Source organism: Chiloscyllium plagiosum, unplaced genomic scaffold, assembly GCF_037043375.1.
Source record: "Chiloscyllium plagiosum isolate Xiang-an unplaced genomic scaffold, Cpla_swu_hap1 HiC_scaffold_1, whole genome shotgun sequence".
NCBI classification, from domain to species: Eukaryota; Metazoa; Chordata; class Chondrichthyes; order Orectolobiformes; family Hemiscylliidae; genus Chiloscyllium; species Chiloscyllium plagiosum.
The window spans coordinates 91,999,696-92,017,178 of record NW_028270139.1 but is presented as its reverse complement, the minus strand read 5'-3'; the positions used below and the strand labels follow the sequence as shown (position 1 = coordinate 92,017,178).

Here is a 17,483-nt window from a genome sequence, read left to right as displayed (position 1 = left end):
GTGGATGGTTGGGTGCAGAGAGTGGGTGATGTGAAGAAGGAAGCACAAGAACCTGGGTTTCAGAGACATCTCCACGATTAGACAAAACAAATAATCTCTGGAGTGATGGAAGCAAACCAGGTTACATTGGAGGTTCAGTGTGTCTGCTGAACTAATTGGTTTTCAGACACTCGCATTTCCAGTTTGAGTGACTAAATTTGCTGGTTTATTCAAGCATACCATGCAAGCTTCTAATTCCCAAAGCAAGCTGGAACAGCACACAGCGATGCTACTGTTGCAATATTCAAATTGGGCAATTTAAGGGCCATGGGAAGCCAGCCGACCTGTCCCGCCCGTACTGGCTCTTTGAAAAAAAAAGTGTCTTACTCTTTCGGTAAAGCTCTCGAAGTTTTTTATTCTTTTCTAATAATTATTGTTTGGTTATCCATAATCTTACCCAGCGATAAGTAAGCTGCAACTTTCTTCATGTTGGAGGAGCATACAAGATTGAGAGGTGATCTTATAGGAGTTTATAGAATGGTGAGGGGCATTGGCACAGTTAATGGTAGATTTCATTTCCCTGGGGTGGGGGATTTCAAGTCGAGGGGGCACATTTTTAAGGTGAGGGGCAAATTCTTTACATAGTGGCTTGTTCACGTGTGGAATCAACTTCCTGAGGAAATGATAGATGTGAGTACAATAACAATGTTTAAAAGATATTTCAATAAGTACATCAATAGGAAAGGTTTGGAGGTATATGGGCCAAGAGCAGGCAGGTGGGACCAGTTTAGTTTGCAAACATAATTGGCATGCACTAGCTGGACGGAAGGGTCTGTTTCCATAATATATGACTGCATGACTCTCAGACAAATTTGAAGGAAGGGCACTGTTTAACTGGGCAGGTGGATGACATGTGGAAATCCACTAACTTCTCACTTCTGCCACAAATTGAGGCTCTTAAGTGTGAAACTTTTAAAAGTCATTTCCTGCCACTATTGATTGAATTCTAACTGGGAGATTTACTAAGAGGGAAGCCCAAAGCAAGAAACGTTACTGTCTCACTGATGGGGTATTCCCCCTTCTTGCCAGGTACTCAGTGTTTGATGAAGAACTAGGCACTCAGAAGGGCTTATGCCTACTGAGAAGCAAATTCAACCATGAAACAAGTATAATGGGGAAAAGGCAGGAGGTCAGTTTGAGGATTATCAGACCACCCATAATCACATTAAACAACAAAATCAAACTCAATGGGCTGAATGGCTATTTCTGCGCTTATGTCTTTTATGGTCTTATCTGGAGGGACAATGGCAGCAGAAATATGGGAACACCACGACCCACAGGCCCCCTCCAAGCCATTCACTATCCTGACTTGGTAATATATCACCATTCGCTCGGTGTTTTTTGGGCTAAAACTGGGTACCATTCTGGTCGCCTCACTATATAAAGGACGTGATTGCTCTAGAGGGAATACAGAGGAGATTCACCAGGATGTTGCCTGGGATGGAGCAGTTTAGCTATGAAGAGAAGCTGGATAATCTCCAGTTGTCTTTCCTAGAGCAGAGAAGGCTGTGAGATTAGTAGGATTATGAGGAGCATTGACAAAGTGGATAGGAAGCCCCTATTCCTCTTAGTTGAACGGTCAAAGCAAGAAGGAATAATTTTAAGGTGAAAAGCTAGAGGATTAGAGGGGATTTGAGGAAACATATTTTCACGCAAGGGTATTGGGAATCTAGAATGCACTGTCTGGGAGGGTAGTTGAAGTGGGAAGCCACATAACGTTTAGAAAGTACTTGGATGAGAACTTGAAATGTCATAACAATCGCAGCTATGAGCAGAGTGCTGGAGAGTGGAATTAGTGAAGAATTACAGTATACTTTCATCAGTCTAGACTCAATGAGCACAAGGTCCTCTTTTGTACTCTTAAGCTTCTAAATAATGATTCTAAACTACCCCCCCCCAATCCAGTGGCACTGTGGATTGACTTACAGCAAACAAATTGTGACTGTTCAGGAAGGCAGCTCACCTCCATCTTTGCAAAGGCACTAGGGAAGGACAATAAATATTGGCCCAGCCAGTACCATCCAATGAATGAATTTAAAACTAAAACAATATGTACTGCCAAACCCATGGCCCTTTTCTCTGACACCTGTCCTGTGACCTCCATCTTGCCCCCACTCACCTAGGTCTCGGTCCTTCACTGATTCCTGGTCACTATATGATGCACTATTGCCAGCCAGTCGTTACTGCCAGAGGTGCAGCCTGCAATGGACAACTGTCAGTTTCTGATTAGCTGATAAGGATTGGGATTTTAGCCCCTTCATTCCAGGGAAGGCCCACTACTGCCCACTTAAGGCATTAGGCCTTCCTCAAGTAAAAAGCTTTCTCGTTGCCCCCACCCCCCCAACCAGCCTATGAGCCAGCCCCTTGTTGCCTGAATGAATTTTCACCCCTTGGAATACCACCAGCTGCAGCTTCTCCCTACGGCACCCAGCATCCTGCCTAGGCATCAGTTGGCTATGTCTTCATTGCCACTTGGTTAAAAACGTGGCAATCTCAGACAAAGATGTGCTTTCATCTATATCAGATAGAATGCAGCAGTTCAAGAAAGAGATTTAGCAGAACCATCATGGGGTCTTAGGGATGAAAAATAGAATCAGGCCTTGCCATCCTATGAAAAGAAAACATTTAAGAAGTAACTGCCTGGATTTGGCTAAATTGGTCATCATCTCAAATGTTTTGAAGGTTAAAAGTTTATAGGACCTTTAAAAGGCATAAGGGATCTTTAAGCTATGTAAACAGAGCTAAGGAATGCAAAAGAAAAGATGTAATGGGGTTTGGATTTCACAGAACGGGTCAGACCACTCATTCCAGCCCTCCTGCAAGAAAGTCATTCCTGGACAGACTGACTTTGAAAAAGCCTGCCTGGCAGTGATGACCAGCTGAAGTGGACTGATTAGCCCAACAGTTAGACTTTGTCCTTCAGCAGACAGGATTCCTCACTCTTGGAAGTTGTTAGCTAATCTGATTTGCTGCCAGTTCTAGCAGTCCCTGGTTTGATATTCATTCACAGGATAAGAGTGTTGCTGGCTAGGCCACATGCCCATTCCTAATTGCCCAGAGGTCAGTTAAGGATCCCCCACATTGCTGTGGATTTGGAGTCATATGCAGGCTAGACCAGGTAAACTTGGCAGTTTCCTTCCCGGGAGGATACTAATGAACCAGATGGGGTTTTCCTGGCAATCAACAATTGGATTCACTCTTAGTTTCAGATTTTTATTAAATTCAAATTCCACCATCGACCATCACAGAATATAACAGAGGCCCCCAGGGTAGTGGGCACTGATTCACATCAGTGAACCTGGCGTCTCTGGATTAACAGTCCAGCGAGTAACAGTACAACCAGTAGCAGCACTGCTGGGACTGCACCGAGTTCCCAGGAAGAAGATCACGGTGACAAGAGGCGGATGGGGGTGTGAGTACAAAAAAACTTAGGGAGAAGGAAAATGGGTATTGGAGTTGGGATTTGGAGGGAGCAATCAGGGTTGTTTCTGGTTATTTTATAGACAAATAATTAAAGAATAACATGTATATAGAAGGTGGATTGCCGTCTGAGCCATCTTCTTGCTGACTCATTTAGCCATCATAAGACCGGAACTATGGAAACACAAACAAAGAAATTGTATTGCATTAAGGCAAATTCCAGCCCCGGTCTAGTGAACAGTCACACAACTGAGAATAGCTCAAATAATTTCTGCAAATCCACCTTTAGTGTGGAAAAACACTTCAGAGTAACAACAGTACTGGTTGTAATAAAACAAAACCTGTGGCAATCTAAGTGAGTGACTGAAGATAAGCCCAAAGGTATCTTTTGGGCAGCTTTTTGGAGAGATAATTATGTTATTTTTGAAGATGACCAATCCTGGTACCTTGTGGGATTTGTCATCTCTATCTCAATGTGGTACTGAAGAAAAGAATTGTTTGAGGTAGCTCACTACCACAAATCCCTTTTTGTTTTCATTTGTTTTAGGGCCTTTATGGTGATTAGTGATAAAGGGTAGTCTACAGTAACGTATCTCAGAAGGCGCACTGATTTTAGAAAACAGCAAGGTTTAAGTATGATAGCTATAAGTAACACTTTGTTTGGCCATGGCCACTGTAAGATTCCTCCCATTGTCTCCACCCACAGACTGTGGCTGACATCAGCAGAATGGGTGGAGACAATATTACAGGAACCTAAAACACTTCAGAAACCATTGCCGTATGCAATACAAGACAGAACAAGGGAAAATATTTCACAGTGCAAGGCTGAGGTAACTGAAGACTCCGTCACCAGTGATGGAGAGGAGGAAAGACCATCAGTCGTACCCAGAATAGCATGAAGTCTGAAATTGCACTTGGCAAGGTCAAAGGTAGGAAGAAGTGGAGTTATGAGAGTTTTGTAGATTAAATCATTTTGAAATGAATACTCTTGGATGAGGTTTGATATATAAGCAGGACTTAGCTGTAAACAAAATGGATTGTGACAAATTATACTGTTCTGACACATTTTTATAACAAGAGTAAAGACTTAACCTAAAAATGTGGCACTGCTGTGACGAAAAACGTCCCTTTATCCATCTCATACAAAATATGGACTTCTATTGTCACGTGCGTACAATTCTAATGAATAATTTTGTACATTCAGTCTTATGAAATGTAAGATAGTGATAGTTACAGATGGAAGAGCAAAATGCTATCCATCCCAGAAATCTCAAATAAAAGCAAAGTATATTGGCATGATTTAGCAAGGGTGGAAGCATCTTGGTGAAGAGTGAAACAGTTAACTTTAACATCCAGCAAGATGTTTCTCAAGCCAGCAGTTCCAGCATTTTCAGATTTTAATTACAAAAGGAGTTGTCGTAGACTCATAGAGTCATACAGCACGGTCCAATCATTCCATACTGAACATAATCCCAAACTAAGCTAGTTTCATCTGCCTGTTCCTGGCCCATATCTCTCCAAACCTTTCCTATTCATGTACTTACTCAAATATCTTTTAAACATTGTATCTGTACCCACATCCATCACTTCCTCAGGAAGTTCATTCCACACACGAATGAGCCTCTGTGTAAAAAATGTACCTTTCATGTCTTTCTTAAATCTCTCTCCTCTCACCTTAAAAATGTGCCCCCGTGTCCTGAAATCCCCCATCCTGGAGAAATGACACCTACCATTAAGCCTGTCTATGCCTCTCATGATTTTATAAACTTGCATAAGGTCACCTCTCAACCTCCTGTGTGAAATCCCCTATGTTCCTCCTATGTGAAAAGAAGTCCCAGCTTATTCAGCCTTTCTTTGTAATTCAAACCTTTCATATCTACCAACATTCTGCCAAATTTCCTCTGAACCCTCTCCAGCTTAATAATATCCTTCTTATAAATGGGCGACTAGAACTGCACACAGTATTCCAGAAGAGGCCTCACCAACGTCCTGTGCAACCACAACATGAATTCTCAATATTCAAAAGGCTGAGCAATGAAGGCAAGCATGCTAAATGCCTTTTTAACCACTCTGACTACATATGACACAAACTTCAAAGAATTATGTACCTGAATCCCTAGGTTTTCCTGTTCTACCACACTTTCCAATGCCCTACGATTAATTGTATAAGATCCTATTTGCTGTACCAACATGTCCTCTGTGTTGAACTCCAGACTCTTGCTCACAGCATGATCACGTATCTATAGGGTGTGGACTTCGGCCTTGGATTGCAGCTAACAGTTACCATCACTGAATCTGTCGGTCCTGTCATATAATATAGAAACAGGTACAGCTCTGCACCTCACCTTCTTACGGTTTTGATGATAATTCCCTGTAATTATCGCTGGGTAGGATTATGGATAACCAAACAATAATTATTAGAAAAGAATAAAAAAACTTCGAGAGCTTTACCGAAAGAGTAAGATACTGATTTTTTTTCAAAGAGCCAGTACGGGCGGGACAGGTCGGCTGGCTTCCCATGGCCCTTAAATTGCCCAATTTGAATATTGCAACAGTAGCATCGCTGTGTGCTGTTCCAGTTTGCTTTGGGAATTAGAAGCTTGCATGGTATGCTTGAATAAACCAGCAAATTTAGTCACTCAAACTGGAAATGCGAGTGTCTGAAAACCAATTAGTTCAGCAGACACACTGAACCTCCAATGTAACCTGGTTTGCTTCCATCACTCCAGAGATTATTTGTTTTGTCTAATCGTGGAGATGTCTCTGAAACCCAGGTTCTTGCGCTTCCTTCTTCACATCACCCACTCTCTGCACCCAACCATCCACTGGCTCAGTTATAACCTTCCAGCCTGAAATGCTGCCTAATACAGAGAAACCCCAACCTTCTTTCCTGATCTGAGCACAGTTGTTCTGAGGAAGTTGTCAGAGTGCAGCAATTAATCTCAGTAACCCTGGATCAGAGAGTAGGGAAATCAATCAAAAGCTTATCTTTCACAATCTTACAACTCCAGTTGAATGTCATGTGGGAAAGGCCATCGAGTGAGGATTGTGTTGACTTTGGTTGTAAAATCTGTAAATGTCCTGCTCATACTCATTCTCTCAGAATGATATGAGGCTGCAGTTTGTGTGACTGGCATTTGTGGAACTCATACCCCACTTAAGTTCTGTGTTTTTAGGAAAGGAAACGCAAGACAATAAGTAAAAGCAAAGTCTGTTTTGCATGATGACTAACTGCGGAAGTGTCTGGTCTAATTCTTTGAAAAGGATTGTGCAAGATCAAACTTAGATCAATATCAGCAGAATAACTTCAACTGGTCAGCACTCCAAAGAATTTTAATGTTACAATATCAATGACTTTTTACTATTGATGCATCATTTAAAACAGATTTAATAAACCTGCAAGACTGCTGAGAGGTAAAATGCAAAACCTCCAAATCAATGTGTAAATAAAGCATATACTTGCTTCAAGAGGATGCTTCTTGAATTGGTCTTGAAAATTGCTAATTGAAATGTACATGGAGTAGGCCATTTAGCCCAACCTACCTGCTTGCCTGATACATCATATCATATTTGATTCAAATTTGATTCCTAAATATTCTAGAAAAGGAAAGTTGCAGATTTCCACTACCTTTTGTGTGAAAATGTGCTTTCTGATTTCAGTCCTGAATGGCATTTTATTTTGTCACCCTCATCTGTATTTTTAACCAGAAAGAATTGTTTCTATACACCGACTATGTCAATCCCTTTATCATTTTAAACACATTATTAGATCACCCATCAACCTTCAAACTTAAATGGAATAAAAGCCAACATATATAACCTGCCCTCATAATTGAACCCTTTGAGATTTGCTATCACTCTGTTGAATCCATGTCATACCAATTCCAAGACCAATCGAATGCTTCATGATGTGCACTACCTGGGACTGAACCTAGTACTCCAGCTCTAATGTAATCAAAATTCAGGACAACTATTTTCTAACTTCAACCCCTATGTATTCCTTGAGAAAAAAAGGCGACATTCCAAGAGCCTTTCTCAACAACTGTTAATCAAATCTACCACATTGTAAGTGAACAGCAACAGCATTTGTTGTGTGTAATTATTTGCTGAATATGACAATAGAGGATAATCCAGTCTGGAGCTCTACTCACCCAGATTCCTTTCCATGTGATCTAATGTCACAATGACATCACTCGCTTTGCACATGTTCAGAGTAAAGTATAATTCTGCTAAATCTAAATTTTTACTGCAGTTTCTTTCACTATGCTTTTCTTTACCTTTCACATTTAATTATAAACATCTAACTCTTTTTTACTGCACTTGACCAACAAGACTCTTGCATCTGGAACTAATCGATACAGCATCCTTGGTTCTCTTCAAGGACTTGTCGAATCTATATACTGTCTTGTCATTTTCTTGGAGGGCTACTACAGTGCTGGAGTGGAATGGCAGCATCTGACAATGGCTCAGCTTTTGGCTGTCGCACTCACAAATGACCTGAATGTAGCTGCAATGAAGACTATTCAAGGATAAACAGGAGAAGTCTCCAAGGGCCAAAGGACCATGTCCTCTTTCAAAAGAAAGGCAGTAAATTGAAGTTTTCACTCTCGTTTTTGTCTACTTTGCTCTCTCAGGGATGTTTTTAATAGACAAAAAGGAAAATGAATGGGGCTTTGTGGACTGTGCTAGGGATGTGGAAATTAAGACTTCTCTACTGTTTTTAGGATAGGAATTTCTCTTTCTGTCAATAATGGTATCAATTTAACACTTGCTGGGATGCAAGGCTGCTGAGGTGCAGCTAATGACATAACTTTTATTTTCATGGAGTGGAGCTAGGTCCAGTTTTAATGCCTGGCCCTAAGTGCCCTTGAACTGAACAGCTTGCTTGGCCATTTCAGGTGGCAGTTAGGAGTCAATCCCATTGTTGTGAATCTGCAGTCACATGTCCTGAGATGAGGATGGCAGAGTTCTTTCTCCAAGAGGCATAAGTGAACCAGATTGTTTTTCATTTAAGGTTTCATGGTCCTTATTACTGAGAACAGGTTTGAATTCCAGATGTTATTATTTCAATTCTATCAGTTGTCATGGTGGGATTTGAACTATCTCCCCAGAACTTTAGCCTGCATCTGTGAATTACTAGAGTCATGAGATTCTTACAATGCCACCACCTATTAGATAGTTTGCTCATGGGACAGGTGTTAGAATCAGTCTTTACAGAAATTAAAGCTGAAAATCTCAATGAAAGCACAAAAAAACATCATGGCTTTGCAAAGAGCTTTAACTAACATACTGTGGATAAAGGGGGCCCGTAGATGCACTCACTACATTTGGACTTCCGGAAAGTATTTGACAAGATGCTATATCGTAGAATCCCTACAGTGGAAACAGGTCATTTGGCCCAACAGGTCCACACTGACCCTCCGAAGTGTATCCCACCCAGACCCATTCTCCTACATTTCTCCTGACTAATACACCTAACCTACACATCCCTGAACACTATGGACAATTTAGCATGATCAATTCACCTAACCTGCACATCTTTGGCTTGTGGGAGGAAACCAGAGCACCCAGAGGAAACCCACGCAGATACAGAGAGAGAATGTGCAAACTCCACACAGACAGTCGTTAGAGGCTGGTATTAAATGCAGGTCCCTGGTAGTGTGAGCCACGTGCCACCCTCTTATTGAACAAAGTAAAAGCTAATATATAGGGGTAAGATATCAACATGGATAGAAGATAAATTAGCTGACAGAGAACAGAAAGCATGTGTAATTGAGAGTTATTTCTGAGTGGTAGAATGTGATGAATGGAGTCTCAGCTTTTTACAATTTAAATCAATAGCATGGTCGCTACATTTTCAGATTGCACAAAGGTAGATCGGAAAGTATGGTCTGAAGAAAACATAACAAGGATGGAATAAAAACGAAAATTGCTGGAAAATCTCAGCAGGTCTGGCAGTACCTGTGAAGAGAAATCAGGATTAATGATTTGCGTCAAGTGACCCTTCCTCAGATCTGCTTAGCTTTTCAAGTAATTTCTGTTTTTGTTTCTGATTTACAGCATCTGCAGTGCTTTTGGTTTTTATAACAAGGAAGGAGACTAATATAGATAGGTTAAGTGAGTGGGCAAAAAGCTGGCAGTTTGGGACAATATGACGTTGTTCTCCGACAGGAAAATTAAAAGTGCATAATATTATTTAAACAGTGAATAACTGAATTAGATGCGCTCCTGTGAAAGCTTAGTATGTAGCTACGTAACTAAATTAAGAAGACTGATGAATGAGTATCCTTTATTATGAGAGGAATTGAACAAGAAATTAGGGATGGTACATTTCAGTTATATAGAGCATTAGTGAGACCATATCTCAAATACTGTGTGTAGATTTGGTCCCCATATTTAAGGATGAATGTAATTGCTTTGGCAATGTTTCCGAGGAGGTTTACTAGATTGATAATAAACAGGTTGTCTTGTATGGGAATTTTATATGGACAGACTGGACTTGTTTCCATTGGAGTCTAGAAGAGTGTGGGGTGATTTAATTGAAGCGTATAAGATCCTGAATGGTCTTGAGAAGCCACATGCCGAAAGGATGTTTCCTCTTGTAGGTGAATCCAGAACATGGGAACACTGTTTAAAAATTAGAGGCCACCCTTTGAGGAAAGAGATGAGGAGATTTTTTTTTCTCTCTGTCATAAGCTTGTGTGACTTTGGAACTGTCTATTTCAGAAGGCAGTGAATGCAGGGCCATTTAACATTTTTGAGACAGAGATACATAGGTTCTAATTAGGCAGGGAAACAAGGACTATTGCAGTTAGATGGGAATGTGGAATTCAAAACATAAACAGAACAGCCTAGACCTTATTGAATGTTAGAGCAAGTTTTCTAATGTGTATGTATGCCCCATCTCTTAGAACCCATGAGAAAGTATGTCTGCACCATGCTAAACAACAGAATAAACTGCTGGAGTAGAACCAATAGCATACAATTGTAAATAATCCCTTTAACATGAATTTATCTAAAGATCTGTCCAGAACAGGTGATCAGCTTGATCCAACTTAACTTTGAACTATTGACCAAATTACTTCTTCACTGATCAAGATAATTTTGCTGTGAGGCAGTGGGTAATTTTTTCAACAGGAAATTCCAATGTCGTGCCCTGATCTGGAGATCTATTTGAAAGATCAATCCCATTCTGCAGTTGATCTTGGTTATTAACAAGGGAATTTACATCTTTGTTCTATGCTGTCTCTATGTCTCTCACTTTCTAGATTTTATTTTTGAAAGACTCTGTTATTGCTTATTAGCTGTAACAGAAAGTTTTCTTCAGCTCATTATTTATCATGGTCTTGAGGTTTCAGAATATTTCTGCAACAGAGACTTTTTATCCCAGCAAAATAACATCATAAGATATGGAGCAGAATTAGGCTATTCAGCCCATCAGGTCTGCTCTGACATTCGATCATGGCTGATATGTTTCTCAACCATATTCTCCTGCTTTCTCCCTAGAACCTTAGATCCTCTTACTAATCAGAATCTATCTATTGCTGTCTTAAAAACACTCAATGACTTGGTTTCCATAGCCTTCTGCAGCAATGAGTTCCACAGATTCACCATCCTCTGAGACCAGGAGTACGACATTTAGCCCATCCAGTCTGCCCTGCCACTCAATTAAATCATGGCTGATCTAAAAATCCTCAATTCCACTTTCCTATCTTTTCTTCACAACCCTTGATTCCCTTACTGATTAAATATCTGTCTATCTCAGCCTTGAATATATTTAATGACCTAGCCTCAACAGCCTCTTGCAGTAAAGAATTCTGCAGCTTCACTAACCTCTAAGGAGAAATTCATTCTTTTCTCTGTCTTAAATGTGTGACTCCTTGTTCTGAGAATATATCCTCTGGTCCTAGACTCTACTATAAGGGGAAACAACATTTGTGCACCTATTATGTCAAGACCTCTAAGAATCCTCCTTGTTTCAAGAAGGTCACCTCTCGAATTCCAATAAGTGTAGGCTCAAACTATACAACCTCTCTTCATGAGACAGTCCCTCCATACCTGCGATCAGCCTCACGAACCTTCTCTGCACTGCTTCCAAAACTTGTATATCTTTCCTTCAATAAGGGACTCAAAATTGTTTACAATACTCTAGATGTGGTCTGACTAGCATGTCGTATAGTTTTAGAAAAACTTCCATACGTTCATACTCTTTTCCCTTTATAAAAAGACCACCTTTCCATTTGCCTGCTTGCTGAACTTGGATGTGTCGGCTTTTATTCCTACTTTCTCTGGTCCATCAGGTTTATTCTGGATATCAGTAACCCAAGGCACATTGAACAACAGAATGTACCCAATATTCTTTATTAAAGCAATGATCACTGCAAAATATGCAGCAACAATAGTACCCATAAATAAACATTCTTATATGGATTTGTCCAAAGGTCTGTCCAGAACAGGTGATCAGCCTGATCCAGCTATTGATCAAATTACTTCTTCACTGATCTAGATAGTTTTGCTGTGAGGCAGTGGTGTTTTTATTTTAATATACTCTTTCCATACAAAGAAACTATTTATTTTACACTTTGAAAAAACCCAGTCTCCAACAAATGATCAGTTTGACCACTGCCAAACATCACAAGTGTGTTACGTTTTCCACATTGGTTTGACCAATTAGCTCACAAAGATTTGCTTGTGTCTCATTAGAAAGAAGCTTATCTGATGCCTTTAATGGAAACAGCTTCACCTTTGTTGGCATTTGCTGTTAATCATGTTTATATTATCCACTCAACCATATGCTATTTGCACAACATAATTCCACAAATGTGGAGAGGCGGGGGAGAACAATGGCCTGGTGATATTATCACAGGACTGTTAATCCAGAGTCCCAGATAATGTTCTGGGGACCTGGGTTCAAATCTCACCACAGCAGATGATGGAATTTTGAGTTCAATAAATACCTGGATAAAAGAGTCTAATGATGACCATGAAATCATTGCTGATTGTCAGGAAAACTCATCTGGTTCACTAATGTCCTTTAGAGAAGGAAACTGCCATCCTTGCCTGGTCTACATGTGACTCCAGACCCACAGAAATATGGTTGACTCTTAATTGCAATTAGGAATGGACAATAAATGCTGTCTAGCCAGTAATGCTCTATTTCGTGAATGAGGGCTCTTGAGGCCCTTTATTCCATGATTTCTGTAGATTTCTTGATTTAAATAATATTCAGTTCCTTGAGTTACATTGTAAATTAGCATGGATAGAGGATTGGATAACTAATGAAACACAGAGTTGGGGTACAGGGAGCATTTTATGCAATCTTTAACTAATGAAGTGCCACTTCATTAGTTAAAGATTGCATAGAAATGTTCCCTGTACCCCAACTCTGTCTTTCATTAGTTATCCAATCCTCTATCCATGCTAATCTATACTTGGGCACTTATCTTACTAAGTGGCCGAATGCAAGTTCCTCTCCAAGCCACTCGCCACCCTGACTTGCAAACATATCATTCCTTCAGTGGGACCTAAGAATATGTGAGTCTACCCACACCAATGGACTGCAGCAATACAACAATGTAACTCACCACCACCTTCTTAAACACAGCTGGAGATAACCAATTATTGCTGGCCCATGAATGTACAAAGCACAAATTGTTGTAAAAACCCATTTACTTCACAAATGTTATTAGCGAAGCAAACCTGCCATCTTTACCTGGACTAATTTATATTTGACCAGACCCATAGCAATGTGGTGACTTTTAACTGTCCTCCAGAATCACAGATGGACAAGAAATGCTGGTGCCCAGATCCCATAAAATACAATATCTTTTCTGGATGTGAATTTGCTCACTGAGCTGGAGGGTTTGGTTTCAGATGTTTCCTCACCATACTAGTCATCCTCCAGTGAAGGTTGTTCACTGATGATGTTACCTAGTATGGTGACAAAATATCTGAAACCAAACCTTCCAGCTCAGCGAGCAAACCTGCATTCAGAACCTCAACCTGAACTACAAATCTTTTCAAAATTTGCAAATATCTCTTTCATGTTTGACTCTCCTCGGAACAATGTAGTGATGACATTAGCTTTTCAAGTGTGCAAGAAGATATTTGTAAGAGTCATAAAATATCTCTGAAACCGCAAGATGTCTGTACTCTTGCTTACCGCTCAGCATTTTTGGCCACTATGGTGTCTGTTTATATATCTTCTGAGTTATCACACAAACCTGATTAATCAAGTTCAATGAACATAGATCACATGCAGATTAAATAGATTTCACTTTAGATCCCCCTGAGAAGCTGATAGGGAGCAGCTACAGTCCATGCATTGAGCTCTGAAATGATACCGCTAAATTAGGAAGACAGGATTTTGACCTTGCAATGGAAGAAAGGCAATATATGGTATGTAAATCAGATGTGAGCTGAGGGTTGACCACATTATTACTGCAGCTTCACCCAGGCAAATGAAGACTATTCCTTCAAATGTGAACAGAGATCCAGTGAATTGATCTTCTCTCCCTTTTTCCACTAAAATCACCAACATGCAAAGGTGAAACAGTGCAGACCAAATGGAAGGAGTATCAGATATCGGGAGAATATATACTTAGTGATTGGGCAAGTGCACAAAGATGCTGACCTAAAGTTTATTAAAGTTCAGGCCCTGGTTTTCACCTGCACAAGACTGGAATTCTGCAAATTCCAAACCTAATGCTGTTTGCTAACCAAAGTCTAAGGGAATACAGCCAACTCCAGTTTGCAGGAGTGATGGAGGAAAGAGCCCAGCAGCCTACTGTTTCTGTCTTTTCTGGTTACACATGCATTTGAATAAACAAAAGACAACTCACCTTTACGTTGGGAGTTTCTGTACATGCTTCATCCATTTTATACTGAATATCAAATAGTGCTCAATTGTGGGCAACAAGCTGTTAAACTATACAGTTTGTGTCAACTTCAGTTAGCATGACGGATACCTTTAATTTCACAAATGATGCAGTCCTAATAAAGATAAAGTAATAATTATAGGCATGCCTAATAGAGCTACACTTTAATGTGACCCGGTGGCTCAGTGGTTAGTACTGCTGCCTCACAATGTGAGAGACCTGGGTTTGATTCCACACACACACACAATCAAAAGGAGTGCCAGTTAGGTGGATTGGCCAAGAGGAATAGAGTGGGATGTTCTTTGAAGGATTGGTATGGACTTGATGGACTGAATGGCCTGTTTCTACATTGTAGGGATTCTATGATTCTTTTTGAGACTCTGGTTTCACCTAACAAGAATATCACAATGGCTTCTCTACTTAAGGGATCATTAATGGTAGATGGAGCTGATATTTAGTGAAGGATCCCATTGGCTTCAGTCAAATATGCTTTTTGCCAGCTCCACTGAACATAGAACATAACACAAAACAACTGCTGATGCTGGAAATCCAGAACAAAAGCAGAAGTTGCTGGACAAACTCAGCAAGTCTGGTACATCTACAGAGAGAAAGCTATTAGCCAGGAGGTCCAGGTTTAAATTCCATCTGCTTGTAGTAGTGTCACATAATGTCCAAAAAGCATGATTAAAAATAACAGACATCAATATGCAAAATCAGTCGGCTTTTTCTGCTGATTTTTATTGTCTGCCTAGTTAAAGCCAAGCAGGAAGGATTAAGATTGCATTTATATGTGTCACTTATTCTGGTGTTCAAACTCTGAGCTTCAATTTTTGAACTGTGACATACCAGCATATTGTTTGGCTTATGCACCTGCTTATTATCAGAGTAAGTTTAGCGTAGCCATGTGACATAGAACAAATCAAAAAGCTGTATTACCCTCCTGTTCCATTGAACAATTAAACTTGTGATTGGCAGATGTCTGCAGGAGTTAATTATATGACAATTGATAAAAATTACAAAAATGTTGAAGTATCCAATCTGATCTTTACGTCACAATCTTTTTCTTTTCTATTTCAGATATTTATCTCAAGAAATCTGAGATAATACTTGTGATCTTTATTTTCCTCAAGGATTGTACTATGTCGACTTCTACACCAATTACACAGTCTCTTAACAATGGTAATGCAGTTAATGTTCCAGCGATTGTCATCCCTGTGCTGTTGATTCCTGCAATTATTGGACTTATAGTCTGGGGCTATATACATCTTAGATCCAAAGGTTTTTATATCCCAAATGTACTGATGAGATCCAGGAGGAGTGACAGTGGACTGGATGAGAGACAACTCGATAATCAGCAAGAGCACATCTACAATGCTAAGATAACTAATCATTCTGCTGAGCGAGTTTCCAGCTCTAACACCTCTCAAAATTATGAAGTCAATCATGCACTATATCACTCTCAACCTAATTATGAAAATGTTATGATTGATCCCAATAATCAGCCTGAAAATTCAAAATTCACATCAGCTGCAGACCATCAGCAAATTCAGATTTCTCAGACTGTGGAGTATAATGAGGCTATTTATGAAAACAGCCCATCAATAGATATTTCACCCGTGTATTGTAATTACACAGGCCCACCAAATGATGAAAATGATGACACTTACATCATTCCAAGCGAGTAGTCACCTGCATGATGAGGACGCCAGACTATTATCAAACTGGAAAGGAAGATCGTTTTTGTGATTTGAGACAGTGAACATTGGATGGGCAATGTCTCAATTTTATTTATTGAACAGAATATATATTTGAGACACAGTATGAAGAATAAATATCTCAGTGTGATGCAGAAAACTATAGAACAATGAAAAATCCTTTTTGATACTTCAAAGAAATGCGTGCTGGCAATTTGAGCTCAGAACATGACATACAATAGAGAAGAACTTTGAAAAACATTGCATTTTGTATGTCAGATATTTCATCATCCTTCCAAACTGAAATGTCGATAAAACTGGTTTGCAGAGAGTCAAATGTTTTCTCCTCAAAGATTGGCCATCTTAGGTCATACTTAGACAATTCCAGTCAAGAGTCCACAAAGCAATTAAGGTGAAAGAGATCAACAAGAAATCATCCAGGCTTCAGCTAGTCACTCATCTGATCAATTTTTCTGCGGCATTTTCATCCATTAAGGAGAATTTGCATTTATCATAGCGGCTCAGGTTTAACCGCTATAATAATGATGAAGCTGTCAACATTAGTTATCACCACTCTGTGAAACTGATAGGTACAGAGTTAAAAGTGGCAGTCCAGAAACTGATTCCCTACTCCTCCATAAGGTGCGCAGTTGAAGTCTTCATCAACAGAAATCAATTAGAAATCACTAAATTTTCCACCTTAACTTGCTCTTCTCACTGTTTAAACCACTTGATAAAGTGACACATTTTTGAATGAGCTGTAGCTGGGTTCTAAATTATATAATATGTCAAAATTACCATGAATGACTCCTCTGGTTCAGAAAGGCTAATTGAATATTTGTGAAATGTCGAATTTCTCCATTCCATATTAAAAATTCAAAGTTTGTTAAGTATTATTTCAAGTTTGTTGATGCTATTTCAGCTTCTATATTAATTGTGTATATCACACCTTTTTGTTTTAATTTCTGTAAAATTATAGAAAGTGTATGATAAAACATGGCGTTATTTCCTTGTTTGCTGTCTAAGAGAATTCTTCAATGTGATTAATTATTTAGTCAGCTTCATGACATCAGAGTTGCTGGAAGCTGGAGACCACCAATAGCTGGCACCAGCAATGATTTTACTATCAAGAAAGGACAAACTGATCCACTTGATTCACTAGATCAATGAGGGCAGGTTTCTTCACAGTCACATTGGGCACTACAACTTTGTAGCTCACTGCAAAGTCTGAATCATTAATCATTTTTTACTAACTATAAAGTAACTAGATTGCAGCTTTCTTTCTTGGCTTTCTTATAGCAATGTATCACCATTAGTACTAGCTCTGACCTGGACTTTTAGGCCCTGCAGGTGCCAGGATCAAAGGAGGGCTGGCACCAAATGTAACAATTCCAATTTACCTGCTGGTTCATGCATTGCATCCCACTCTCAAGCCTTTTTCCTCAAAGTTACT

The 17,483-nt window shown here is 39.7% G+C and overlaps 1 protein-coding gene across 3 annotated transcripts; it reads left to right on the top strand.

Annotated features, from left to right (window-relative positions):
* Window positions 1–450: 450 nt before the first annotated feature.
* LOC122555579 (uncharacterized) lies at window positions 451–17,043 on the top strand. 3 transcript variants are annotated; one of them, XM_087988880.1, is made up of 2 exons: window positions 451–493; window positions 15,414–17,043. In XM_087988880.1, the coding sequence occupies exons 1-2, from the start codon at window positions 466–468 to the stop codon at window positions 16,019–16,021; spliced, it is 636 nt and encodes a 211-aa protein (XP_087845006.1). In that variant the 5' UTR covers window positions 451–465; the 3' UTR covers window positions 16,022–17,043. The 3 variants fall into 3 exon arrangements, with proteins under 3 accessions (XP_087845006.1, XP_043557541.2, XP_087845008.1); XM_043701606.2 differs by lacking the exon at window positions 451–493 and adding an exon at window positions 4,255–4,388; XM_087988882.1 differs by lacking the exon at window positions 451–493 and adding an exon at window positions 5,692–5,785.
* The last annotated feature ends 440 nt before the right edge of the window (window positions 17,044–17,483 follow it).